This window comes from Mauremys reevesii, linkage group 10 (assembly GCF_016161935.1).
Source record: "Mauremys reevesii isolate NIE-2019 linkage group 10, ASM1616193v1, whole genome shotgun sequence".
Lineage (NCBI taxonomy): Eukaryota > Metazoa > Chordata > Testudines > Geoemydidae > Mauremys > Mauremys reevesii.
The window spans coordinates 45530737-45558365 of record NC_052632.1 but is presented as its reverse complement, the minus strand read 5'-3'; the positions used below and the strand labels follow the sequence as shown (position 1 = coordinate 45558365).

Below are 27629 nucleotides of genomic sequence, written 5' to 3'. Positions count from 1 at the left end.
CGGCATGCGCGTTTCTGCAGCAGTGGCAATTCGGCAGCAGCTTCTGTCTTCAGCTGCCTGCGGCGGCAAATTGGCACACTGCTTGGGGTGGCAAAAACAGTAGAGCCAGCCCTGAGCCTAAGCTGGGGACAATCTGTTTGGTTAGGGAGGGAAAGAGGAAGAAAGAGGCAAGGTAGAGCATGTATCTCAGATGAGGGTTGATGCAAACGTGCCCCTGGCGAATGCATTGTGGCTCGTTGTCCCACTCTAGTGGCCAGACCATCTATATATGTTTATGAGTCTGCCTCTGCCCTACCATAGCTGGCTCTTTTGCTCAGAGGGTGGAGGCTCGTACTCTTTCAATGCATAGCTCATGGGTTCAATCCCTGCATGTGATGACCCAGCCGTATAGAAGCCTTACCCCTACTGACTTCAGCACCCCCAGGCCTCCCATTAAGTCACCCAAGCACCTTGCGGGATGGATGCCAGGGGAAGGTGACCAAGCCCATTTGGCAGGATCGATCTGTCATGCCACCTGGCTGGGGCTCTAGTGGCTTTCCAGCATCCTGAGTCACTCCAGCAGCATCTCCTGTCCATCCCTGTCACTTCTGAGGCGTGTCTCCTGCAGGGCGCAGGTGCCTGGCATGTCACTTGGAACATGCTGCAGATCACTGGGCAGCCCTGCTCCATTGCAGTTACAGTGCTTCTGCCCAGTCTTTGTTTATTTTGTTGGTACAGCGAGGCACCAGAGAACCTGCCATCTGCTCCCCCCACGGCATGTGAAGCAGCAAGGCAAAGAGAGCAGAGCAGTGGGGTTGGAATGGCCGCGGAAAGTGGAAGCTCTGCAGGGCGCTCTTGGCTTCCCCTCAACCCCTTAAATGAACGTGGGTGACTCTCAATAAAGCGGCTGCAGCAGGCTGGATATTAATGTGACATGGGCAGATCAGAACCAGCTTTGACATGTGTTAAGATTCCCAGCCAAATGTGAGTGGGCATTAGGCAGCACGATGGCTTTATGTACCTAGGTTCCCCCCCAAACCCCAGCATACTAGTGCTGCCCCAGGGAACTAGGATTCTCTCTAGTCAAAATGGGCCCCAACAAATACGATCAGAACTGATGGAATGGTCTGAGAGTCCTGGCACTGGACTAATTGCCTGATCCAGATCCCACTGAAGTCAACCAGCGTCTTTCCATTGCCTACCATGGGCTCTGGGGGCAGCCCTAGCAGCGGGTGTTGGAGGGCAGGCCATGACTGAGAAGTAGTAGCAGAGCTGGAGGAGGGGAATCTGAGGCAGAACAAAGCCTGTATGTAGACTAGTTTGGCAGGGGGCAGGATTGGTGCATCCAGTGCTTGGTCCCAGGGCCTACCAGGAGGACTGCTGTAGTTCAGCAGAGGCTCTGAACCACAGTAGCAAGAGCGGGCCACTGGGCAGGACTCAGGTGCACTGGCAGAGTTGTGGGGGCCCAATTCCGGAAGAACAGCAGGGGAGGGGTGCTACACAAGACCAAACTATATGAAAAAATTGAGAGAGTCTGGCGGAGGGCAACGAAAATGATTAGGGGGCTGGGGCATGACTTAGAGGAGAGGCTGAGGGAACTGGGGTTATTTAGTCTGCAGAAGTGACGAGTGTCGGGGGGATTTGATAGCAGCCTTCAACTACCTGAAGGGTGGTTCCAAAGAGGATGGATCTAGGCTGTTCTCAGTGGTGGCAGATGACAGAACAAGGAGCAATGGTCTCAAGTTGCAGTGGGAGAGGTCTAGGTTGGATATTAGGAAAAACTATTTCACTAAGAGGGTGGTGTAGCACTGGAATGGGTTACCTAGGGAGGTGGTGGAATCTCCATCCTTAGAGGTTTTTAAGGCCCAGCTTGACAAAGCCCTGGCTGGGATGATTTAGTTGGTGTTGGTCCTGCTTTGAGCAGGGGATTGGATTAGATGACCTTCCAACCCTAATCTTCTATGATCTGGGGGCACCAGTATTCTGTATGAGAGTGCACTGGCAGATCTCTGTAAGTGGAGCTACCAGCCCCCTCCCTTCCCAGGCACTACAGCAGGGAGCTTGGCTAGGATTTTGTGCCCAGCTGGGAGAAGGCTGCACACCCAGAAAAGCTGCTGCATCCTGCTGGGAAACCAGTGCAAACAGCACAGGATCCCAGTGGTGCCCCGGGGTGAAGAAAAGCTGCCCAAACAGACAGAAGAAATGGGATTAGGGGGCTGGAAAGCCCTGGTCTTTGAAGGGACCCTTGCAAGGTTACAAGTTGCCTATTTACCCAATAGAAGTTACTGGGCTGCTTGGGCCTAATTTATAGGCCTGATCCGAGATCCAAACTGGACCCAAGTCCACCCAACCTGACCCTGATCCTTCCCCCTGAATCTGAGTCAGCATTGCCACTGCCTTCTGCCCTGGAACATCTCTGGTCCTCCTGGGTGTTGAGTTAACCAATGGCAGCAGCCATGTGCACTGAGGGCTGAGTGCCCTCCTCCTGCCGGCCACCACCTCACTGTGCTGAGCATCCTGCCACACCTTGGCATGCTGTCTCCACAGTGGGCTGCCACGCCGACCTGAGCCCGAGAAGGTTCAGCTATTTTCCCCTGACTGGAGCTGACACGTAGTCAGGTCCCGTCGGGTTCAGGGCAAGGGGCAGGGTTCTAATAGAGGTGCCCACCACTTAGTTTGCCTGGGTTACTAACAGCACCTGAGGCTAGTAGAATCGAACCTTAGTCGCCTTCTAGTGCCACAAACTGTCTGCTCAGCTGGGGCATTCACACAGCACAGAGCCACAGCCTGCTGCAGCAATGGAAGTCCTCTTCATGCCAGGGGGCTTTGGCTCAGGGCCTGAGAGACAGGGTGAACTGCAGGTTCAATTCTGCCTGATACCACATGGGCGCACACACTGAGGGGTGGGCATGGCCCCAGGAATTACTATGGCGGCTTTATGCCATTCTCGCACCTCCAGGATTCGGAGCTGGTCTAGGGTTGGTGGCCCTCTGGGTGTACAACAGAGCAGCCCCTGCTGGGGGCTTGCTGCCAGTGAGATCCAGCTGCAGCCCTTTCCTCTCCAGCAGCAGTTGCCTATGTCAGTCCTGCCCCACCTCTGAACTGATAGATCCCAGGGGATGGGGGGCATTCCTTGGTCTGTTTATATTGCCAGGGTGGCCCAGCAGCCAGGCCCAGACTCTGATGGCCACTCCGGTCACACACACATTTATTGCTAACCCTTCTGTCTCTATGGATCTCCCTGAAGGAAGAACTCCTTCAGCTCATCTGGGACCTGTGGAGAAAAGGGGCTGGGTGAGACATTGATGAGATGATTCTCCCAGCGCTCCCATTCTGCCAGCACAAGCCTCTGTCCGTTACCTTGTCCTTGTGTTCCATGAGTAGTTTGTACATGGAGCAGGCTTTGGAGATCAGTTCATCTGCATCCAGGTCTATGATGTTCCCACAGACCTAGGGCGGGAAAGGAGAGCAGAGACACCACCAACCAGGGTGGAGCAAATAGGTTGCAGGAGGCTGCTCCCCCAGTGGCCGTTAGCTGTATGTGCAGTGCTTTTTCAAGCGAATAGGTATCACTGAAACTGGCACCATCACCCCCCAACCCTGCCACTGCTCAATACTTGGCTCTGTTGCCATGGTGTGCCTGCTGAATGTTCTAACCAGGGCAGGGGGTATCTGATGTGGCAGCTAGGACTGGGTGACTCAGCTCCCAGAGCTACCTGTATTGTCATCCAAGTCTGAGCACTATGCATTTTTGACATTTGCTTTACTTTTTTATTCTCACGTTTCCCATTCTTTATTTCACCCCCTCCTTCTACTTCCCACCAGGGATTACAATCATAGCAATGCAGGGCTGAAAGGGACCTTGAGGGGACATCTAGTCCAACCCCCTGAATTAAGACAGGACCAGGTAAACCTAGATCATCCCTGACAGGGTTTGGGAATCTCATGAGAGATACTGCTCTGATATGATACACAGCAGTCTCCTCTCCACTCTGCCCTGCAGCTCTTTGGTGCATTCTACGATGGGGAGAGGTGACCTGGTCCCATGAAAGCTAAGGCCTGGCTAAGGCCTAAGGAGTAGAGCTGAGTAGGAAACAGTTTTCTTGTCCTGTGAAAAATTTTGAAATAAAAAAAAAAAAATCTCATCCCACATCAGGCTGAACCAGAGAGACAGAGCCCCACCCCAGAATAGTCCAGGGGCTAGTCCCCTGGAATGTGACAGACTGTGGTTTCAGTCCCTGCTCTGCTGGATTGGGAGCAGGAACGTGACCCTAACTGTCCCAAGTGAGTGCTCTGATCACTAGGCTATTGATTGGTCTGAAGTGGGTCATTTGCTCCCTGTGGTTTTGACCAGAAATCCCATCCTGGACCTGAGTAACCTTCCCACCGAATGTCCAGTGGAAACTGGCCCTTTCCTGCAAATGTTTCAGTTTAGAAAACTCAGCATTTTTGTATGAAAAACCTGGGGCTCTATACCAGCTCTGCCACTGACTGTGGGGTGACCTTGGGCAAGTCCCTGTCCCTCTGTTTCACCTCCTGGCCCTTGCCTATTTAGATTGTTGGGCAGGGAGTGTCTCTTATTGTGCCTAGCACAACAGGACCCCAGTCTCTAGTGGTCCTACTGTAATATTAATAAAAAGTAATGAACATTCAACAGGACATGCCGGTCACTGAAGATGCTTGGAGAGGCAATGAGTTCAGGACAGTCTGGAGGAGGTTTAGACAACCATCCATGTTCATGGGTACTGAGTTGAACCACCTCATCTTTTAGACCATCTGCAAATTTTAGGGGTGCCAACTGCAAAACTAGAGGGGGGTCAAGAGAAGTGGCATTCATAAAAAGGTCATATTAGGGAATCTTAGAAATGAGAGGCAGGAAAGAGCTATTAGGTGTTGGAATACCTACAATTTCCCATAGGACGCTCCTCCACAGCCTCACAGATCTGACTGTCAGGAGAGTTGCTCTGATGTTTTCCTTTGCTGGCTTTCATCTGATGATTACTCCTATTTATTCCTTTTTTGATCATCCAAACAAGCCTTTTCCTTTATTGGTATTTCAAATCTTTAAATACTGAACCCAGCCATCACTCCTGTCCCTCCCCCACACTTCCTTCAGGGAACCTATCCTATATTACACATGCAAACCTACATTAAAAGAACACTAAGACTGCAAAGTTAAGTACTCAAACATTAGGATGGGCCAGAATTAAGGTTTCTGGGCACCCTTAATTGGGCTCCCCTTGTGTGTATGCATTATGATACAGTCTTTAATTATATGACCACATACTATCTTTTCCACAGGACCCCTGCCTCTTTTAGTAGGAGCTCCCCGCACCCCTCACCACCAGATTTCAAGTCCTAGTCCCAAAGCAGAAGGGGAGAGGAGGGGAGAGCTTCAACAAAATGGTTGTGAGAATTTTTAACATGGGCAAAACAATGTATCTTTCCCTAATCTTGTTATCAGAAATGTCTGAATAGCTTTTGCTGAAACTTTCCAAAAATAATCAGCCTGAGGCTGACACCTAGCATGGGAAATTTCAGCCAGAATAGTTACAGTTTGGCAAATGTATGAGCAAGTGTAAACATGGCCATATAAAAGAAAGCATTGGAGAACTTTAACTCCAGGCAGCACTACTAGCTCTGCCTATAATAAATCTTTCCTCATAAGTCCTCTTGAAGAATTAATTTGCTACATTAGGAAGGAACCAGGGATCTAGATTCTTAATTCCCATTTTTGACTTGAAAATTGCCCCTTTGTCCTTCCCCATCCATTCTCAGAGATTATAGCTTGAAACATTGAAATGGGACCTCTTCACAAAGGTCAGGCTAGGAATCAGATCTGATGCCAAGCTTCCTTCAAGTTCTCCATATCAGGATAGGACCAAGTTGTAGACTTTGGATCTGGTTCCTGGTCTGAACATTCCCAAAGCTCAGGGGGTTTAGGATCCTGTGTTCATATCTGGGCTCATGTCCACTAAAAACACTGAACTCACATTTGAGAAAAGTGCCACTTGACTATTTTGGAGAATGGCAACCAGGACAGGCAGAGCTCATGCTATGGAAGTGCATACTTCCCTTAGTGTTCCCTACCAATATGTCCTATCCATGAGCGAGGAGGCCCATCTCAGCAGGCTGAGTGTGTCCTTTCAATCACATTCATTGTTTGGCCTCTGCCAACAAGGGAGCTGATCCATACCATGCAGAAAGGTATGTCTGGTGATATAGCTAACTGTCCACTGGGACCTGGCCTGAGACCCATCAACTCATCTCACTCAGGGCACCAAACAGCAGCCTGATGGCAACAACCCTCTACTGCTATTGAGAAGGGCTGGAATTGAAGCCCTCTCCTAAAGGGGTGATGCAGTGCATCCCATTCCCCCCTCATCTACTGATTTCCTGGGGTGTTGGGGGAGCTATGTTACACACCAGGCTCCCTGTTGGCTGGCTCACCATTAAAATGTCATCTCCACCCATATTTTCGCGGAGGATTTGGTCTCTGACACTCTGAAGCATTGTGTAGGCCACGATCACTTGGAAATTTCTGCAGGGCATCCCCATCAGGAATACCTTGGAAGAAACAGACCATGGGCCAGAATCAGTGAAAAACATCAGAGGTGATTCCCATGCTCCACCCAAACCCAGCGGAATCTGAACCTTTTGTTTCAGGAACCAAACATGAGGAACTGGCAGCCTATAGTGCCTTTTATGCTGGAGGATCCCAAACTGCTCTTTTCATAGACTATAATCATAGAAAAGAAGCTGATCTTTTCATAGACTATATCTTTGAGATCACCGAGTCATCTGCCATTCAAAGGCAGCCACCTGTGTGATGGAACAAGGCAGCTATTTCAGAGCATGCAGCAACACTACACAAATAAATAGGGGAAATGGAGAAACAGTTGCTGCACATGAAATTACAGGAGCAATTTGGGGGGTGGGGACTGCATATATTTGGAAGGTTGGGCTTGTGGTTTAGGCACATGAATGCAACTGAGAAGAGCTGGCTTCAATTCCCACCTCTGCCACAGATTCCCTTATCCTCTTTGACCCTCAGCTTCCCATCTGAGTGTAAAGCAGGGATCAATTTAGAGGATACATTCTTAGGGAGAATGTATCCTCTAAATTGATCCCTGCTTTACACTGTCTCCTGCTATATGTACAGTGCCTAGCAAAATAGGGCCCTGATCTTGGCCGACAACACTGGAGCTAATGCTACTCCTCTTGCAAAATACGTAGTAGGGACTCTTTATCAAAAACAAGTGCCTAGGCCCTTGGCTTGACATCTCAGCCAAAACATGGCACCTCCAACAGCACAGAGCCCCCTGACTTGCTGGGTCCATGCAGACTCCACTATATTAAGCAAGTGCAAATTAACCATATACCAATATTGATCGTTCATCTTTCAATGAACTCATCCACTTAGTCTGAGCTGCATTTGCTGCTGGGTGAACTGATTCTAGGTTTTGCCCAAGGGCAAAGTGGCTTTTGATATCTCTTTGGAGACTCACTTGGCCAAATAATCTCATTTCCAGCATTGTCTGCGCAGGGTGTTCAGACACCATCCTCCCCATCCCAGACAGAATTTCCCCTTCCATGGCACAGCCCTGAGACCTCAGCAGGAAGGGTGAGCATGGAGAGAGAGCTCTGTGCAAATACCAACTGAGATATGAAAACTACCGGGGAGAGGGCCGGGAAATGAGAACACTAAGTGACTGGTTTGGTTGGGCAAGAATCTTGTTGCTGCAGCAATCCTCCCTTAGCCTTGGAACTTGGACACACACACAGGGCTTTGGATAGCTACTGGGGTAAAGGCGGTAGGCAAATTCTCAGCTGGTATAAATCAGCAGTTACTGATTTCAATGAGGCAGCATTGTCCAGTGTGTAGGGCACTGGGCTAGAACTCAGGAGATCTGGATACTAACCCTGGCTAACCTGTGATGAGTCTTGGACAAGTCTCTGTGCCTCGGTTTCCCTATTTGAGGTACTGATCCTTGCCTCATTTGTGAGAAGGTTTAAGAGCTATTGATGAAGAGCACTAGATGTTGTCATCTTTCAAGCTGAGGGGAATTACATGAGTGAAGACTGCCAGTGGACAAACCACAAGAAAGTCTCACAGATTCAGAGGCTCACTCAAAATATCTGAACCTCTCTGTAGAGCCCTGCAAATCTGCAGACATTCACTTAATCTCCGCAGATAGTGGAATGGATGCAAATACAACCATGCAGGGCTCTATTCACCGGTGGTGCCTGGCCCGCGGCATCTGACTTGGGCAGCCTGTCAGGTGTGGCACAGTTGGGCTGGTGGCAGCAGCCAGTGCCTGGGGCTGAGCAGCAGGTTGGAGTCAGGATTGTCCAGCACCTGCTCGCTGTGGCACTTCCTGTCCAGCAACTTGGGCCCCTCAGGTAGTGCCAGCATTCCCACCATAGCCCAGCCTGGCAGCTCCAGTGCCTCACCCCTCCACCTCGCTGTGATGCAACACCCACTGCTGCTGCCATGTGCCATCGCTCATGAGCCCCTGGGGAGCAGCACATGATGCGCAGCCCCTTCCTGCCAGCCGCCCCTTCTAGGGTTGCCAACTTTCTAATTTCACAAAAATGAACTTCCTTGCCATGCCCCCTTCCTCGCCCCTTCCCCAAGGCCCTGCCCCTGCCCTGCCCCTTCTCTGAGAGCCCAGCCCCCTTCCCTCCAGCCCCCCTCCCTCCGTCACTCACTCTCCCCCACCCTCACTCACTTTCACTGGACTGGGGCAGGGTGGTTGGGATGCAGGACAGGGTGAGGGCTCCAGCTGGGGGTGCAGGCTCTAGGGTGGGTCCATAAAAGAGGGGTTCAGGGTGTGGGAGGGGACTCCAGGCTGGGGAGCGGGTTGGGGTATGGGAGAGGTGTGGGGTGCAGGCTCCAAGAGGGGGCTCAGGGCTGGGGGCTAGGGTGTCTGGGGGGGGAGTTTGGGTGCAGGAGGGGGGGCTCATGGCTGGGGCAGGGAGTTGGGGTGGGGGCTACTGGGAGGGTATTTGGGTGCAGGAGGGGGTTCCAACCTGGGGTAGGGGGTTTGGGGTGCAGACTCCAGCCAGGCAGCGCTTACCTGAGGCAGTTCCTGGTCAGTGGTACAGCAGGGCTAAGGCAGACTCCCTGCTCACCCTGGCTCCTTGCTGCTCCCAGAAGCAGCAGGCATGTCTGGCTCTTAGGTGCAGGGGTGGCCAAGCGGCTCTGCATGGTGTGCACTGTCCACGCTTGCAGGCACCGCCCCGCCCCCAGCTCCCATTGGCCACAGTTCCCTGGGGCAGCACGCAGAGGTTCCCCGATTCACCTACACCTAGGGGCCACAGGGACATGCCAGTCACTTCCGGGAGCAGTGCGGCGCCGGGCAGGCAGGGAGCCTGCCTTAGCCCCACTGTGCTGCCGACAGGACTTTTAGTGGGTGTGGATGCAGATACAGGTAAACGTTGGCTAGTGGATTTTGGATCTGATTGCGGGTTGATCCTGGTGGATGCGGATCCACATTTTTGTATCCTTGCAGGGCTCTACCTCTCTGGCCTGCAAAATTGAGCCAGGGACCTCCCAAAATGCTATGCTGTCTAGTGATGTTTCCATTATTCCCATCTCCCAGTCCAGCTGGAAGATACCAGAAGAAACTGCCTCTTGCAGCTGTGGGAGCAAAAGAAGACTAGGATCATTCCATACTGATGCTGGACTCACTGGGCAAGGTTTTCCCGCCAGTGTGATTCAGGAGGTCAGACTAGATTACCACAATGGCTCCTCCTGGAGTTATGAAAATAAATTAGCTCAGGTCCCATCAAAGCCCAGCATAAGCTCACCCAAAGAATCACACATTTCTCAGCCCATGTGTCAGGTTTGTAACAAAACCTCTTCTTATGAGAAGTTTAAACAGCTCGGCCCTCTAGCCTTCCAACACCTGGAGTTTTCAGCACAACTGGTCAGGAAATGGGGTTTCATTTTACAGAAAATTTTGGCAAACACTGAAACTTTTCAACCGAAACCCAAAATATTTCAATTTGGAAATGCTGCTGCCGATGCCTCATGGAAGCTGTAATTGAGCTGCCTCATTCTCCCAGTCTCAAAAATCACCATCATCATTCCTAGACCTTGTTTAAGTGCTTTTCATCAACATGTCTCAAAGTGCTTTATAAACGAGGTTAATATCCTTACCCCCATTTAAAGATGGGGAAACTGAGGCACAGGGCGGGGCTGTGACTTGCCCAAGGTCACCCAGCAGGCTAGTGAAAAAGCCTAGAACTCAGGACTCCGAAGTCAAAGTCCACAGTTTTCTATAGGCCAGGCTTCCTAGGCAGACTTAATCTCCCACGATGCATCACAGTCTCCCCTCTTGAAGAGGAAAAGTAGTGCATAATGGGAATCCCTGGATATGGAGCATTATGAGACATGTAGACTCATAGAGGTCCTAGAGAAGAATGAGTACAAGAGGCAATAGAACTACAACTCCCATGTCGGGTCTCATGCGGGCTGGATAAAGCACAACAACCAATATGATTGCAAGCTGAATCATTTATTTTTCCCATGCACTTCCATTATATAGCTTTATTACTATTATCATACTAGTACTACACAGCCATTAATTGGCTCCCAAGGATTTGTACATCCCTAATACAAGCACTGCTTTCTGTTCATTGGCGGGCTGTCATGTTGTATAACTTCCTGATTTATTAACATGTTTACGGCCTTTCCTGCATGCGAAGACCAGACAGAACTGCGTCGAACCGGTCTCAACCGCCTTGCACACAACCTCGTCTAACCCCTCTTCCCTTGAGGCCTCATGTAACTTTCCACATTTCCATTTATCAAATCAGCATATGGGTGATATATTCCCACACTCCCATGAGACACTAGGACAGTATTACCAAATCAAACTGCTCTAGGAATTATTTTGGGGAAGTTCTCTGGCTGGAGGTCAGACTGGATTATTGCAGTGGTCCATTCTGGCCTTGGAATCTATTAAATATTTCAGCTTTCAGGAGATTGGTTTTTCAAGAATAACAAACAAAGAAAAATAATCAAAATTTCCCAAGGAAAGCAGCCACTTCTCATGAAGATTTTTTTCTGTCAAACAAACAAACAAACAAACAAACAAACAAACAAACAAACCCATCAAAAAACAACGTAGAGGGAACATTTGTGACCAGCCTTAGTTTCCAGTCCCACTTTGGAGTGGGCCATGTCATCAGTCTTCAATCACATTTGCTGCAAGTGGTGATTAGTTCATTGCCCTGGAGTTACATCCACTCTGGCAAGTCACTCAGGCAGCCTCTCTGGCTGAGAATCTTTGCCCTTTGTAGGGGGAAAGGAAAGTCACAAATGCCAGATATCCATCATGCCTCCAGGCACCAGGAAAGTCAGAGAATGTCAGAAAGCTCTCACCTCCCACAGTCTCCAGACATCATCAAAGGATTTGAAGACTTGCTGAAAGAAGAGGCAAAACCAGGGGAACAGTGACTGCACAACTCTGCTCTTCCCTTCTGGAGGATGAGAAAAGCAAACTCAGGTCAGGGACTGAGACACACCTTACCATCCAGCTTGTGCAGATATAAGTCAGAGAGTCTCACACTAGGGCACTCTTCTCAGTTGCTTTGTTTGCTGCAGTACATGTTGAGTTGCCACCTTTAAAAGTTGGTTCTCCAGAGCAAACATCCTGTTGCAATGCCTCGACATTTCATCACCATATTGCCAGCTCTCATCGTCATCAGGCAATGCAGCGTCAGCATGTAGTGACATTGTCACAGAATGGGATGCTGTTACATTGCTGTGCAACGTCAAGGCATCGTCATGGCAACTCCATGCTATGTCATAACAAGAGGATGTTACACAGGCCCCAAAAGATGCCGAGACTCTGACAACCCATCCCCATGATGTGTAGAACATGAGTCAATATTGGAGCTGTCCCACGGAAACTGGGATGTGTTGGCAACCCCAGTCATTCTCAAGCCTCCTAGTTAAACTCATGTAATGTCCCTGGAAGTGGCATGGAGGTACAGTGTAGGACCTGGAGGGGAAGGAAGAGCTTTGATTTTCCACCAGTAGATCCCTAAGGAAGCCAGGTCTGGCCTTTCTAGTCTAAGGAAAGGACAGCTCAGTGCAGGAAAGGAGCCTTAAAAGAGAAATTCCTGTCAGGGATGGTCTTGGTTTACTTGGTCCTGCCACAGCACAGGGACTGGACTTGATGACTTTGCATGGTCCCTTCCATCCCCACAGCTTAGTGATTCTATGAAATGCCAGAGGACCACTCCCCCTACCCATCTGTGTGAATTCACAAGATCGTGGTAGAGAAGGACAGGAAAAGTGGATGGGGAGGGTTGAGATTCATCATCCTGCTCCAGTGCCAAGAAATCCAGGATGTGGGACCTCTGCTCAGGGCCTGAGCCTCCATTCACTTGAGATGTGGCAGAACTAGGCAAAACCTGGTTCCTTTGTTTTGCTTCCAACACCTGGAAATTACACCACCTGAGCTCCAGTAGCATTTGCTTTGTGATTCTCTGGGTGGAGAAGGAGAGTAGCAGGACTTACCCAAGTGCTTTGCAAAGATGGGATCCATAAATGCAATCACAGCTTTCAGCATTATCAGATTTTTCCCGACCCCAATGTTCACGACACAACTGTGCTCCTGGAAGAGACAATGCAGGAAGACTTGGAGGACAGGAAGAGAACAGATGGCCCAGCTTGGCTACAACCTCCTGTTAAATCCATGAAGCCAAATTCATCCTTCCCATAATTCCATTGGCCTTTCCCCAGGAATGGATCTGGCCAGGGTTTACACTACCAAGATCTATGTGAAACAAGCCCCTGCATGAGTCACCAACTGGGTTTCAATCTGGGACCTTCTGAATTGTAGTATAGATCGCTATTGCTTAAGCAAAAGGTACACTCCCAGTAGCTGGTAGCAGCAGTAGGCTGTTACCCTCTGGCAGACCAGTCATTAGACACAAACTCCATGCACACTGTTGCTTATGTTTCTGTAAGCATGCACTAATATGTCTAGAGTTAAACATACATTAGATATAACCTCTGCTTGCATGGTGCTTATAGACACCTGGCCTGTGTGGTGTCCAAGGTGGTCTGTCTTTCTGAGACAGCCAGGGGGCGATGTATTTGGCTGGCCAACTTGGAGAGGTGCAATGCCCTGAGAAGCATGGTGGGAAGTCATGGTAAGGACAGCGTCTTACTGGATATTTCTTTGCAGCTTTCCTGGGGTGGCTTTACCCAACAAGGTGCCAAACTACAAAACCCAGGAGCCTCTTGGCTTCAGTTCTGGTAAGTTTGGCCTATTGGGTTAGTAGGAGCTAACAGTTGATTCCCTCCCACCCCTCATTCTGACTGTTTTGCCAAATTGCTGTTCAAGGTCTTCTGATGTTGCAACCACCTCCCCAACTATCCAGCTTCCACCAGCAGCCTGGACATCTCCTGCAGGGCTGGCTCAGCGTGGCTTGGTAAGTGGGACATGGGTCAAGTCACACCATTTGGCATACAGAGGGTGGTGCAGGGTGGCTGGGAGGGAAAGTTGAGTTGGGTGACATCACTGGGGATGTGTGGGTGGGCTTGCAAACCAGGAGGGGGCAGACTGGCCCTCTTCTCTCTGAGGTTTCTGCCATAGCTGGGTGTGGATGGTCAGGTCAGGCAGATTGCCTCCAGGAAGAGTTGCTGCAGGCTGGTCAACTGGATGGCTCAGTGAGGGCACAAAGCCAGGGCCCTACAAACCCTCTGACCTACTGTTTTCTGGAGGAAGAATTGAAACAGCCAGTAGACCTCATGTTCCTTCTCCACCAGCAACCGGAATAGCAGGAGCATCTCGTGGAACCCCTGCTGGTACTCTGCCAGGAGAGAGAACACACGGAAACACACCCATGCATACAGATAGACATATGTGCAAATTACTGCAGCAGTTCAGAAACACACTATGAAACAGCATGTCCCTGGGGATTAGGTTAACATGCTCACGGAAGCTCTCCTCCCACTCAATAACAGGGATTTGTGGGTGGAGCTCACCAACACAATGAAAGTCCCCACCCTCTTAAGTGAGGGAGGGGCAACAAATTCTGGAAATGAGCTGATCAGAGGGGAATGAAACACAGGCATGGGGTGCAGGTCACAGGATCTAACCCAGGGGTTCACTGCCCTGTGGAAGAGTCACATGGGCAGTAGTGGAGATCAAAGTCCTTTGTTTATCCATAGCTTGGGCAGTGCCATTGCTAGCTCCTCCCCTACTCCACCCCTGGGTCACAGCTCTGACTGGGAGGGGTCACCACTAGTGGGGACAGGGGAATTCAGTTCCAGTGACCCACGTGAGCCTTGGCCTCTTTGTGAGACAGTCTGCATGAGTTCACAGTTCCCTAACACCCTGTGAGATTTGCCCTTACACAGAACAAGAAAAAGTGTTTTCAATGCAGATTGTGGGAGCTTAGTTGGTCACTAGGGGGCAGGGACACCCCCAGCGGCTCACCAGAGGCCCCTCCCATGCTAATGCCAGTTGCTGGAACCCTGCCCCTCTCCCCCCCCATATCAGGCTGTTGTCCATCCCTGGAACCCTGACTGGGGGGGAGCGCAGTCCCCACAGGAGGCTGTTGCCGGAACCCTAAAGGGGGGGCCACACATGCTGGAATTCTGGAACGTGCTTCCTCCCCCCAGCCCTGCCTCCCCCCTGCAGGGGACTGATATCTCCGCTTACCCTCTCAGCATCTCACCCCACTTTTGTGATAAAAGAGGGCATTTGACCATTTTGCTCTTGCCAACTGATCAAGTCAGCAAGAGCAAACAGGACAAATGCCCACCTTTCGGAAAAAAAGTTGGGATGGCCTGGACAGGGCTTAAAAAAGGGACTATCCCAGCCAAAACGGGACGTACGGTCACTGTAAGCCTCAGAGACATGATAAGGATCCTTTGCCGATGCCCAGGTATGCCATTGCCCCAGCACTCACCAGCATCCGTGTTGCATACGTAACTTAACAGAAGGATCTTCTCCAGCTGTTTCTTGTCCACTATGGCATAGCCTTGTGCATCTCGGAGGTACAGTCTCTGCAGGTCAGAGTCTGTTGCGGGATAAACAGACATGTTTCCCTTATGGGGGCAGGGTGCCCAGCATCGCTGGCTCAGATCATGCAGCCCTCCTGAGGTGAAGGGGAGCTTATAGACTCCTTATTTTCTACTTGTTTGCTAGCTGCAGAACTATCCAAGGAAATGCATGTGATATTATGACTGGACATACTGAGACAGGTTCTTTGCCTGGCTCTGTTCCCTGTGCACTGATCTGGGTGTGGGAGCTGGCCCAATCTCCACTGCTGAGGATTTCCCTGGCAGGAGGGAGTCTTCAGTGGGCATACAGCTGGCACAGCTGGCTTCTGCTTCACCCTCTCCTTCTGGCTCTGGTTCAGAGGGCATATCAAAGGCAGACAGGGGCATGCTCAGGAAGTGAAGGGGAGGGGATGTGTCCAGATCACATTATGCTCTGGCTATCATCAGCTGGCCAACAGTCCTTGAAAGACTGATGCTAGCCTGGAGTGCTTTATCCTGCACCAGGATTGGGCAGAGAATAAGCGAGCCATAACCAGCTCCCCCTCCATACTGCACTGAGTGGAAAATTAATAAAGTGCAGAATCTGGCCCCTGCAATGCTTTTACTGTATGTGACTGGCCTGTGCAGAGACCCCGGGTATGGGTGTATTAGAAATGCCTACGATAGAATGGATGTTGTGGTAAAACAGCTGTGGTGAGGTGAGCTGTATGAAAGGGCTCTGAGCTAAGAATCTCAAAGCTGCTGATAGGTGGCAGGGTATTCTAGGTCCTCACTCAGTCCCAGCATGCTGGCAGTGCTACATCTTGAATATGAATGTTGGATTTCAGTAGGCTGTGGTACTGCATGTACCTCTGTGGGTTTATAACCCCTTAGTAACAAGAACAGTCACCAAGAAATAAAGAGAAGAGAAATTCCGCTCAAACAGGCAAACTCTTTGCTAGGTGAAATCCAAATCTCAAAATGTACTGCTGAGGGAAGAATACATTGGTCAAGTACCTGGATGTGCAGCACAACCTGCTGCTAATCTACACTTCTACAGCTGCTAATAACTCACCAAATGGCAGATAATGTATGTTACTTTAAATCAGTGTTCTGCATCCAGAATTACTGGTTGTGGGTCTTTCTGATTGGGTGCAAGTGGCCCGGGGGAGTGGCAAAGTAGGACCTTGGAATGTTGGAAAACACAACTTTTTCTAAGCCAAGCTGAACAGGGAGTTGCACTGGAACCACGACTGAACTTGGAAGAGACAATTGTTGGTATCCACTATTTAAGTGCATATCTGTTGACATAGAGGCAAAATGTGATTTCGTTTACACTCAGTTGGAGTCAAGGTAATAAAAACACATTCTGCTGAATGCATGACAGTTATCAGTGGTTTGCGGTTGAATTGGGAGAGCATATCTAGTGGAGTCCCACAGTCCTTGGTTTGATACTATTCAATATGTTCATTAATGACTTGGATTATGGAGTGGAGAGTGTGATGTTGCACCCCATAATACTTTATAGAAATATGCTTATGAGTGTAAATATGACATAACTGAAATATGTTTTATGCTAGATATGTCATGTAACATATCTTTGCAAAGGTTATGATCTACTGAATATATTCATCCTATTCGTATGCATGTATCATTTTTATATCTGAAGTTATAAGCGTTGGCTCTATGCTTGTATTTAAAGTGTTTTCTGTAGGAAGCACATAAGGCAGCTTTGGTCAACACAGTGTGAAGGGGTTATTCAAGTAATTGGGAATACTTAACTAACAATGGACTTTGGGAGACACCAATCCACATCTGAGCTTTCCTGGGAATGTTCAAACTAACATGTAAACAATGGCTTCAGCCTGCAAAAAGCTGAATCATTCATAGACATGTGACTTGCCCAGGTGGCTAGAGACCCCATCTTGTGGCTGTGATGTTACACAGAGAAAGACTATATAAGGCCCTGGAAACCCCTCCATTTTGTCTTCAGCTGGCCTCTCCACCCCAAAGAGATACCTGAAAGAAACTGGAACAAAGGACAGTAACTACGGGGGTGTTAGTGATTGCTGGACCCAGACTAGGAAGGACTCTAGTCTGTGAAAGAAGTTTATTGGAACATCTCTGAGGGTGAGATTTACCTGCATTTAGTTTCCTACTGTATTGGGCTTAGACTTGCGTGTTTTTGTTTTATTTTGATTGGTAATTCACTTTGTTCTGTCTGTTATTACTTGGAACCACTTAAATCCTACTTTTTATATTTAACAAAATCACTTTTTGCTTATTAATTAACCCAGAGCAAGTATTAATACCTGGGGGAGCAAACAGGTGTGCATATCTCTCTATCAGTGTTATGAGTTTACCCTGTATAAGCTTTATACAGAGTAAAATGGATTTATTTGGGGCTTAGATCCCATTGGGAACTGGGTATCTGGGTGCTAGAGACAGGAGCACTTCTTAAACTGTTTTCAGTTAAGCCTGCAGCTTTTGGGAGAGGTGGTTCAGACCTGGCTTTGTGTTTGCAGCAGGCTAGCGCGTCTGGCTCAACAAGATAGGGTACTGAAGTCCCAAGGTGGCAGGGAAAACGGGCTCAGAAGTAGTCCCAGCACATCAGGTGGCAGTCCCAAGGGGGTTTCCATGACCTAACCTGTCACAGAAAGTATGCTTATAAAATCTGCAGATGACGTAAAGCTGGGAGAGGTTGCAAGTACCATGGAGGAAGGATTAGAATTCAAAACTACCTTGACAAATTAGATTATTGGTCTGAAATAAACAAGGTGAAATTCAATACAGACAAGTGCAAACTAGTTCACTTAAGAAGGAAAAATCAAATGCAGAACTATACAAGGGGAATAATTGTCTAGGTTGTAGTACTGCTGAAAAGGGTCTGGGGGTTACTGTGGATCACAAACTGAATGTGAATAAACAGTGTGATGCACTTGCGAAAAAGGCTCATATCATTCTGAGGTGTATTAACAGGAGTATTGTATATAAGACATGGGAGGTAACAGTCCTGATCTGCTCAGCACTGGTGAAGCCTCAGCTCACCAAACTTTAGGAAAGATGTGAATAAACTGGCAAGAGTCCACAGGAGAGCAACAAAAATGATAAAAAGTTTTGAAAACCTGACCTCTGAGGAAAGGTTAAAAAAACCCTGGTCATGTTTAGTCTTGAAAAAAGAAGGCTGAGGAGGACCTAATAACAGTGTGCAAAGATGTTAAGGGTTGTTGTAAAGAGGATGGGGATCAATTGTTCTCCGTGACAAGAAGCAATGGGCTTAATCTGCAGCAAGGAAGATTTAGGTTAGATATTAGGAAAACCTTTCTAACTGTAAGGGGAGTTAAGGTCTGGAACAGGCTTCTAAGGGAGGTTGTGGAATCCCTGTCATTGGAGTTTTTTAAGAACAGGTTGGACAAAAATCTGGGGATGGTCTAGGTTTACTTGGTCCTGCCTCAATGCAGGGGGCTGCACTAGATGACCTCTCTTTGTTCCTTCCAGTGCATTTCTATGACTCTATGATTTTTCTAAGGCTCTCCACCAGGATGGAGAAACAATTGCTTCTAAAGTATCCACCCAGTCCTACCTCGGTGCTAAGGCTCCTTCCTGTTTCAGCTGGATGATTTATGCAGCTTACAAATCAGTGTAACATTAGGTTTGCAGTATCGTTTAATATTCCCTTTGTTGTACAACTGGGAGAAGACTAAATGGGAATCTGAATATAATAATGCTAATCACTTTTGTAGTTCCTTTCATCCACAAGCAATTGACCCCAAGGGGATTTCCAGACTCCTAGTCTCTCTCTTACTACATCTCTGTCTAGTATCTTTCTTTATTTAACTTTCTCTCCTTGGGTCACTTGACCCATCTCTGAAATGCTGATGGCTCCAGGAAAAGATGTGGAATTCATTAGCTCAAGCAATCAAATACTGCAGTTCAGGACTAGAAGAATGTCACAAAGTGGAACTGCAGGGGGGGAGTTTAGGTAAGCAGCGATGTAATTACTTGAGTTGGAATTTGGCCAGGACACCAGGGTTAACACTACTGCTCTTCCCAATAGCATCATGGGACTGTTAATGACTATCAGTGATCAGGACCTTGGTTTTACATCTCATTTGAAAGACAGTGCTTCTGGCAGTACAGTGCCCCTCGAACAGTGTCAGGGCAGTAGTTCAAATCATTAATGACACAGAAATCATTAATGACACAGTGATACCTAGTGAATCATAACAATAATATTCCTGACTGCACCTGGAGATTTGCCTCCAGATAAAGTTACGTCCAATACTGCTAAACAGACGAGATGGAAAATGATCATGCACCAAGCTAAGCTGATCTCTCCTGAGTAAGGCTTGTGCTCAGGTAGAAGAATGAAATCAAACTACAGGTGTCCTTAGACTTCTGAAAGGCAAATAGATCACAGTACTTGAGCCATTTGAGTCAGAATCTCCAGTGAAGGGTGATCACTTGAGTTTAGGAAGATCCATGTGACAAGGGGCTAGCAACCTGGCAAATCACATTGACTCAGCTATCTGCTGCCCTCCTGCTCCTCTACCCCTGGAAACACCCAATTCAACCCCTGTGACAACTTACTGATGAAGCTGCGGATCTGCATGAAGTCCCTGTGCTCTGTCTCCAGTAACGGTTGGATCTTGTTATACATGTTGCACAAGGCCTGGTAACTTTTCCTGAAAGAATGTGGGAGGTAGCTATTGAGAACACGCTGCAAGAATGGAACATAATGTCATAAGGGATTGGTAAGAGTTTTGCACCATCAGAACCTGGTGAATGAAGATTCACAGTAAATGAAGGAAATCAGGGGGGTAGGAAAGAGGGAGTTGATCTGTTTTATTTAGAAATTGTCCCCAGTTTTGCAACTACGTTGCGAAAAATGAGCAATTTTACCAAGATTTTAATTTTGGTTGTCTAGCTAATATTGCAACGAACTGGCATGTGCATGCGCACCACTACCCTCTGCAGACCTGTCCAACTTCGTATTGGTAGTGCTGACAGCCTTGTGTGGGTCATTGGCAGTGGAGATTGAATGCGGGACCTCTGGATCTTAATATATGAGCCCTACATCCTGAGCTAAAAGAGCTGTCTCTTCTTGACACTGCTGTGGCAGGCTCATCAATCTCCAGCTGACCTAGCCACCACAAGAGGAGGACAGAATGCATAGTTTACACATCCTAAGTCCTATACTGCTAACAACTGATAGAGATTCTCCATTAGTTCAAGAGCTAAAAGGCTGTGCTTTAGGAGCAGGAAGATCTGGGGCCTTATACTCAGTTGGTATCTAGCAGAATAGTGTTCTGAAAGTCAGTCTTTTAGATTATAGACTGCAGGTCAGGAATTGTCTCTCTTCTACATTTGTACAGCACCCAGTACAAAGGGGTGATAGCACTATATAAATATTTACTATTACACTGATAACAAAGTGGCTGCTGGACTCTCTCCCAGCTGTCACTGTGAAGTTCTTAGGTGCTCTGGCATCAGCAACCTGGGTGGAAGGCCAGAGTTCTCCATGTAGCAGTTACAGTTTGGCAGGGAAAAGGGAAGGCTCCAGAAAATGTTTCAAAATAGAAATTCTAAAGGTAACTGCAGCATGCAGTGGAGTTAGACCCAAAGTTGGGTCACCATAGGAAGACAAGCCACTAGCCCCTCCCCATCTTCTTCTAATCACACCTCCTGCTGGGGAGCCATCTTCAATGGTAACTGTCCCCACCCTTTCAGAGTGGCACTCTGTCCACTCCACTCCACTCGTGGCTGGTCACACATGCAACAGAGGTCTTGGGTTTGCTCCCTGCTATGTCTGACCCAGTCACGGCCTGGAAATCTAGGTGTCTCTTCCACTCATTTATCGTTATTCTTCTGCCATGGTAATAACTCCCTCTCCACCCTCATTTCCCTTGGCAGAGCTCACCTGCAGTTCCATGGAGCAATATCAACATTTTAGCCCTACGCTCTGCTTGCACATTTAGGCTTTTCCCTCTGGTCTCTTTCAAGGCAAGTGCTAATGATCAGAGGATTCTGGAAACAAACTGAGATGCAAAGAAGCTGACAGCTGGAGGTCATCTGGGGAGCAACTTGTGATGTCAGTAGGGTTTCAGGGACAGACTGCTGCAGGATCTGATCCCTAAGGCTTGACCTCAGATGTGTTCACATTCCCACTGAGGCACAGTTGCTGCACCTGTTTCTACCCAATCCATGTCTCACCTCTACAAAGTAATGGTCCTGAGTGCATGGAAAGGTGCAAAATCCACCATGCAACTGCAATGGAGCCACTGAGCCTGTTATTAAAACAGCTAGAACGTACATCTCATTTATGCTAAGGCCATTCCATACCACTCAGCTTCAAGGGGACAGAAAGGGCTCTCAGAACATTCCCTCCTGAGCCAGTGCAAAGCTGGCATTGGGGCTGTGCCAGGCCATAGCAGGTGACTCAGGGACATAGTTGGAATGCTCAGTACTACAGCTGGTCTGTTTTCTAAGGACTATAGGAGGCCCATGGGAAACAGAGTGTAAGTTGGAGCAGGCCTGAGGCTGGAAAGGAAGAAACCAAAAGAGAAGCTCAGCACAGATGCTGTGGGATCACACCCTTGGGGCTGGTACCTGTGGACAATGAGGGTCCTGACTTTTGTCACCAGATTAAGAACCTGTTTTAATTAAATCTGTTCTACCACATTCAAAGCTGACGTACGTGTGGCCCATCAGTATCTGCAAAGCCACCACCTTACCCTGTTAAATCCCTCTGTGGAACTTAGCCTTCATCGGGGTGCACTGGGTTGGCAAGTGGCAAGCTGGGACAGATGGGTTTCTGCTCAATTGTGATATCTCTTTCTCCCAACCCATTCACCCTGGCGTGTCTGTCTCGTCTCCCTGTGGTGCCCTCTCTGACAAGTGGACTGTGAGCTCTCTTTGCTTTCTGTCTGCAGAGCTCCCAGCACAATGGGGCCTTGATCCTTGCCCGGGGTTCACAGATTCTACCATAATCTGCATCATCATCATCAAATCTTCAGGGCTGCCTGTGAAACCACCGGCTTCAGCTGTATATCTTCTGAAGTCTGATATAGAAGGACACTACAAACAGATAGATCCATACCTCCTCATACTGTCAACAGTCAGCCTCTCATCATGCGAACTCCTCCAGGAGTAGTAGCCAGTGAGAAACTTCCATGCTTCTGATCTCACTGCTGGATCCAGACCCTGAAAGGGATGGCAAGGTGAATACAGGGGGCTTTTATTGGCACAAAGGGCAGTTGGGCACCCACTTCCCAGGGAAAGTTCTGCAGTCTCAAACCTCTGAATATTTCCTTAAAGGTAATAATTGGAGATATACCAATCTCCTAGAACTAGAAGGAACCTTGAAAGGTCATTGAGTCCAGCCCCCTGCCTTCACTAGCAGGACCAATTTTTGCCCCAGATCCCTAAGTGGCCTCCTCAAAGATTGAACTCACAACCCTGGGTTTAGCAGGCCAATGCTCAAACCACTGAGCTATCCCTCCCCCCATATCCCTCCTTAGTCCTCACGTCTTGGTGTTTGGCCATAAAGTGAGATGGTCACCATTTTTGGGTCAAAACGTTTTTTGGATGGAAAACATCTTTTTGATGAAAACAGAATTTTAGCAAAAAAATTGAATTTGATTTTGGCCTGATTTTTTTAATTAAAAAAATAATTTTAAGGGGGGGAGGGAATGAGTTTAAACAACTCTGGTATACAAGCAAAATCCTGGGTAAGTGGTTACTGATTGTTCTTACTGAAAATGGTGGTGTAAAACTCAAAAGTTTCTTGGTTTTTACTCTCAGTTCTTTCATCAACAAAACTGAAACGTTTTCACAGGAAATTTCAAAACAAATCTTTTAAAAATTTCCCATGACAAATAATTGGCATTTTCCAATTGGCATAACTAGGGCTGTCAAGCGATTGAAAAATTAATTGTGATTAATCGCATGATTACAACAATTAATAATGATTATTTGCACCGTTTAATTGCACTGTTAAACAATAATAGACTACCATTTATTTAAATATTTTTGGATGTTTCCTACATTTTCAAATATATTGATTTCAATTACAACACAGAATACAAAGTGTACAGTGCTCACTTTATATTTATTATTTTATTACAAATATTTGCACTGTAAAAATAAAAGGAATAGTATTTTTCAATTCACTTAATACAAGTACAGTAGTGCAATCTCTTTATCATGAAAGTTGAACTTCAAAAATGTAGAATTATGTACAAAAATAACTTCATTCAAAAATTAAACAATGTAAAACTTTAGAGCCTACACGTCCACTCAGTCCTACTTCAGCCAATCGCGCAGACAAACAAGTTTGGCTACAATTTGCAGGAGATAATGCTGCCCGCTTTTTGTTTCCAATGTCACTGGAAAGTAAGAATAGGCATTCACATGGCACTGTTGTAACCGGTGTTGCAAGATATTTACGTGCCAGATGACCTAAAGATTCATATGTCCCTCCATTCCAGAGGACATGCGTCCATGCTGATGACAGGTTCTGCTTGATAATGACCCAAAGCAGAGTGGACCGACATGTTCATTTTCATCATCTGAGTCAGATGCCAGAAGGTTGATTTTCATTTTTGGTGGTTTGGGTTCTGTAGTTTCTGCATTGGCGGGGCCAGCTCCAGCATTTTTGCCACCCCAAGCAGCGGAAAAAAAAATAATTAAAAAGCCACAATCGGCAGCACTTCGGTGGCAGCTCAACCGCCACCGCTTCATTCTTCGGTGGCAATTCAACAGCAGGTCCTTCCCTCCGAGAGGAACTGAGGGACCCGCCGCTGAATTGTCGCCAAAGAGCCGGACATGCCGCCCCTTTCCTTCGGCCATCCAAAGCACCTGCTTGCTGCGCTGGTGCCTGGAGCCAGCCCTGTGAATTGGAGTGTTGCTCTTTTAACTCTTCTGAAAGCATGCTCCACACCTTTTCCCTCTCAAATTTTGGATGGCACTTCAGATTCTCAAACCTTGGGTTGAGTGCTGTAGCTATTTTTAGAAATCTCACATTGGTACCTTCTTTGCAGTTTGTCAAATCTGCTGTGAAAGTGTTCTTAAAATCAACATATGCTGGGTCATCATCTGAGACTACAGTAACATGAAATATATGGCAGAATGCAGGTAAAACAGAACAGGAGACATACAATTATTCCCCAAGGAGTTCAGTCACAAATTTAATTAATGCATTATTTTTTTTAACGAGAGTCTTTAGCATGGAATCATGTCATCTGGAATGGTGGCTGAAGCATGAAGGGGCATACGAATATTTAGCATATCTGGCATTAAAGACATTGGCTGCAAAAGTGTCATGCGAACATCCGTTTTCACATTCAGGTAACATTGTAAATAAGTAGCAGGCAGCATTATCTCCCGTAAATCTAAACAAACTTGTTTGTCTTAGTGACTGGCTGAAAAAGAAGTAGGACTGAGTAGGACTAGGCTCTGAAGTTTTACATTGTTTTGTTTTTGAGTGCAGTTATGTAATAAAAAATTCTACATTTGTAAGTTACACTTTCACTATAAAGAGATCACACTACAGTACTTGTAAGAGGTGAATTTAAAAATACTATTTTTTGTTTATCATTTTTACAGTGCAAATATTTGTAATAAAATAATAATGTGAGCAGTGTACACTTTGTATTCTGTGTTGTAATAGAAATCAATATATTTGAAAATGTAGAAAAAATCCAAAAATATTTAATAAAAAAATAGAATACCAATTGAAATTTAACAGTGTGATTATTCGCGATTAATTTTTTTAATCACAATTAATTTTGAGTTAATTGCATGAGTTAACTGTGATTGACAGACCTAGCCATAACCCTTCTCTGGGCAGAGCATAGCCAGAAGCTCAGAGCACTGCAATGGTGATTTTTGAGTCACAAAGTGAAATCTTGCAGCACAGGCACAAGGAGAACAAAATGAAAAATATGCAGACATCAGATTTTGTGCAAGTTAACTGAGGTCAGTGGAGTTGTGCAAGGGAAGATAGTATCTGCAGGAGCTAGCACAAGATCTAACTACTTGCATTTATGGCTGAGCACTAAAATTTCTCACTACTGGCAAAGCTGAAGGGGAACTAGGACATTGTCACAGTTCTCTGAAAAGGTGCCAGGTTGTCCAGAGTCAGCTCAGGTTTCCATGGCTGCTTTGATGAAAATTAAAAGCTATTTTTACTGGTTTTTAAAAAACAGGTTATTTTGTGATAAAATATGTTCTCTCTCACTGGGCAGAAGTGAGTCATTTGTAAACAAACTCCAAAATGCAAACGCCAAATAAGCATAATGGCTATATTGGAGTGGGCCAGGAATTCCTGTGTTTTACTGGGAAACCAGTGAAAAATTAATATTTTTCACAATGATTTTTTTGTCCAGTGATGCCCAAAGTTGAAACGATCAACGACATTTCTTCTAAAAAATGCTTGGATTCCAAATCGTCATAGCAACCTCAGCATGTGATACCTCTAAGGTCTGATGGCCAGCGGATGTCACCAACCCTTCAGATGGATTAGCTGTCCTGAAATGAGCCTTAATCTCCTCTTAATCCCTGTATGGAGTTTGGTGTTGCTGAAATAACACCAGATCCTTCCTTGTGAAGGAGAAGGTTCATGCCTCCCCCTGGAGGATGCTCCTTGCCTAGGGAGAAGTGTGGCTGGCACAGAGCCAGTGTAGCTGCTTCTACATCATCCTTCCCTGCACCAGTTGCAGAGGCTGTGGCCTGGGGAAAAGATGTGTGGAAGGGGCATTGCATTGGCAGCAGACTGCTCTCGCTTACACTGGTGGAAGGATCCAGCCTGGCACCAGTATGGCCTCAGGATTGTGGGAGGATACAGGAGTCTTGACACCACCTTTGTGCCCCGCCTGAGTGCTTCTTTGCTGCAGCTGGAGACCCTGCCTCAGGTCTGGGGCACACAATGCCCACCCTGCATAGCCCTCCCTGCTGACTGTCACATTTGAGAGCAGACCCTGCTCACCCTGTCCAGGATGTTGGATGAAATAAAATCCCGAGATTTCACCAGGTGGCCACTCTCATCAAAATACCCTTCCCACTCAGCCTTGTCGATAGGCATCTTCTTCATCCCCTAGAGACAGAAAGAGATCTCAGAATTAACTCAAATCAAGAATTAGGTGAGCACAGGGGGCCCATTTGGCCTTAAAAATCTCTGAAATCCAGAGAGATATCAACTCCAGGTCCCTCCTGCTGTGGATGTTAAACACTCAGGGAAAATTCCAGAATTAGTGCCCAGCATCCTAGTCAAATTCCCTCTTAGGCAATTGCACTGTGCTTACCTAATTCTCTGTGCACTTCAACTGGAAAGTTATTATCCTTCATGTCCTGGCCTAAATTGCTATGTACTGTTGTTCTGTGCTATTAAACAGCTGCTATGTTTCACCCCAGAGATGGCTGCACTTTAGTAGCGGGTAAAGCTCGTCTCATCAAGAATTTATAAAGTCTTCTGACTGCCTTCAGGATGACAGTCTGTTATAGCCTTAGCTCCAACTCTAGCCATTTATGCTTTTAGTTCTGGAAGTCCCTGGTTCAATCCCCAGCATGTTGGCTTTAAGCTCTTGCTTTGAGATCAAGAGGTATGGGGTTCCATACAGAGAATATTAGTGATGGAAATATATTCTATCTCAATTCTTCCACGGTTCCTCTTATAATAGGCTTGTGATCTCTATTTTCAAGACAGGAAACTGACGCATAGAGAGTCAAAATATCTTGATGATACAGGAACTGAGGGCAAAGCAAGCAGTTTGTCTCAGGCTGAGCAGGGCTGTTGCAACCATTTAGGCAACCTAGACAGTCGCCTAGGTCACTAGGATTTGGGGGGCGGCTTTTTCTTCGGCAGCGACCACGGTGGCCAGATCTTCGGCCGCCGCCGGCATTTAGGCGGAGGGAGATGGGGCAGGGGAGCGCGGGGAGGGCTGCCTGCAGCAAGTAAGGGGGGGCGGGCATGCAGGAACTCCCCGCCCCAGCTCACCCCTGCCCCGCCTCCTCTCCAAGCACACAGTGGCTGCTTCACTTCTCCCGCCTCCCAGGCTTGCGGCGGAGAGTGGGGAGCTGCTGTGGGGGGCGGGGGCACCTCAGGGCAGGGGCTCAGGGACAGGGGAGGGCGCAAGGTGGAAGTTCGCCTAGGGTGTGAAACATCCTTGACCGGCCCTGAGGCTGAGACAAATATTGCTCTGGAGGAAGCCCCTTGCCTTTATTAAACTATCCTTATTAGAGGCACCATGGCTGGTTTTCTGGGGCTTGCTCCAACTGCCACTGAGGTCGAAGGGAATCTTTCCATTAATCTTCCTGGGCTGTGGATCTATACTCTGGTATGGAAGTCCACTTGAATAGGAGAGGATGCACTTACCAGCAGAGATGAGAGAGATTTGATTAGTGAGACGCTCACATGTGGGGAGATGGTTTCCATAGCCCTTTCCACCTGCCCTTGGCAATTCCCACCAGAGCCCTGCAAGACAGGTGGGCATATGAAACCAAACAAGTTGAGGGTTTTGTAGCACGTTTTTTTAAGTGTGGGTTTGGTTTTTTTTAAAGGTTGTCCTGTCTCTGCCCACTCCAAGAGTCCTGTAGAGGTGGTGCTTCCTCAAGAGCAGAAAGAGACTGAGCTGATTGC

General features: G+C 47.5%; 1 protein-coding gene across 1 annotated transcript; it reads right to left on the bottom strand.

Annotated features, from left to right (window-relative positions):
• Positions 1–3165: 3165 nt before the first annotated feature.
• On the bottom strand, positions 3166–27629 carry TBC1D21 (TBC1 domain family member 21). The gene is made up of 11 exons (XM_039492219.1): positions 27366–27629; positions 25980–26087; positions 22092–22195; positions 19583–19677; positions 14920–15030; positions 13715–13815; positions 12515–12611; positions 11372–11469; positions 6430–6546; positions 3340–3429; positions 3166–3253 (listed from the first exon to the last, which is right to left on the bottom strand). Exons 1-11 carry the CDS (start codon positions 27423–27425, stop codon positions 3209–3211), a joined length of 1026 nt encoding a protein of 341 aa, XP_039348153.1. The 5' UTR covers positions 27426–27629; the 3' UTR covers positions 3166–3208.

Bases quoted from the DNA above. Each gene is read 5' to 3' on its own strand.
- TBC1D21 (XM_039492219.1), bottom strand. From the start codon at position 27,425: ATGGAAACCATCTCCCCACATGTGAGCGTCTCACTAATCAAATCTCTC. The intron at 13,816-14,919 runs GTGAGTGCTGGG...CTCTCCTGGCAG, and splicing joins CGTATGCAACACGGATGCTG to AGTACCAGCAGGGGTTCCAC. The intron at 11,470-12,514 runs GTAAGTCCTGCT...CTCATCCTCCAG, and splicing joins CATCTTTGCAAAGCACTTGG to AAGGGAAGAGCAGAGTTGTG.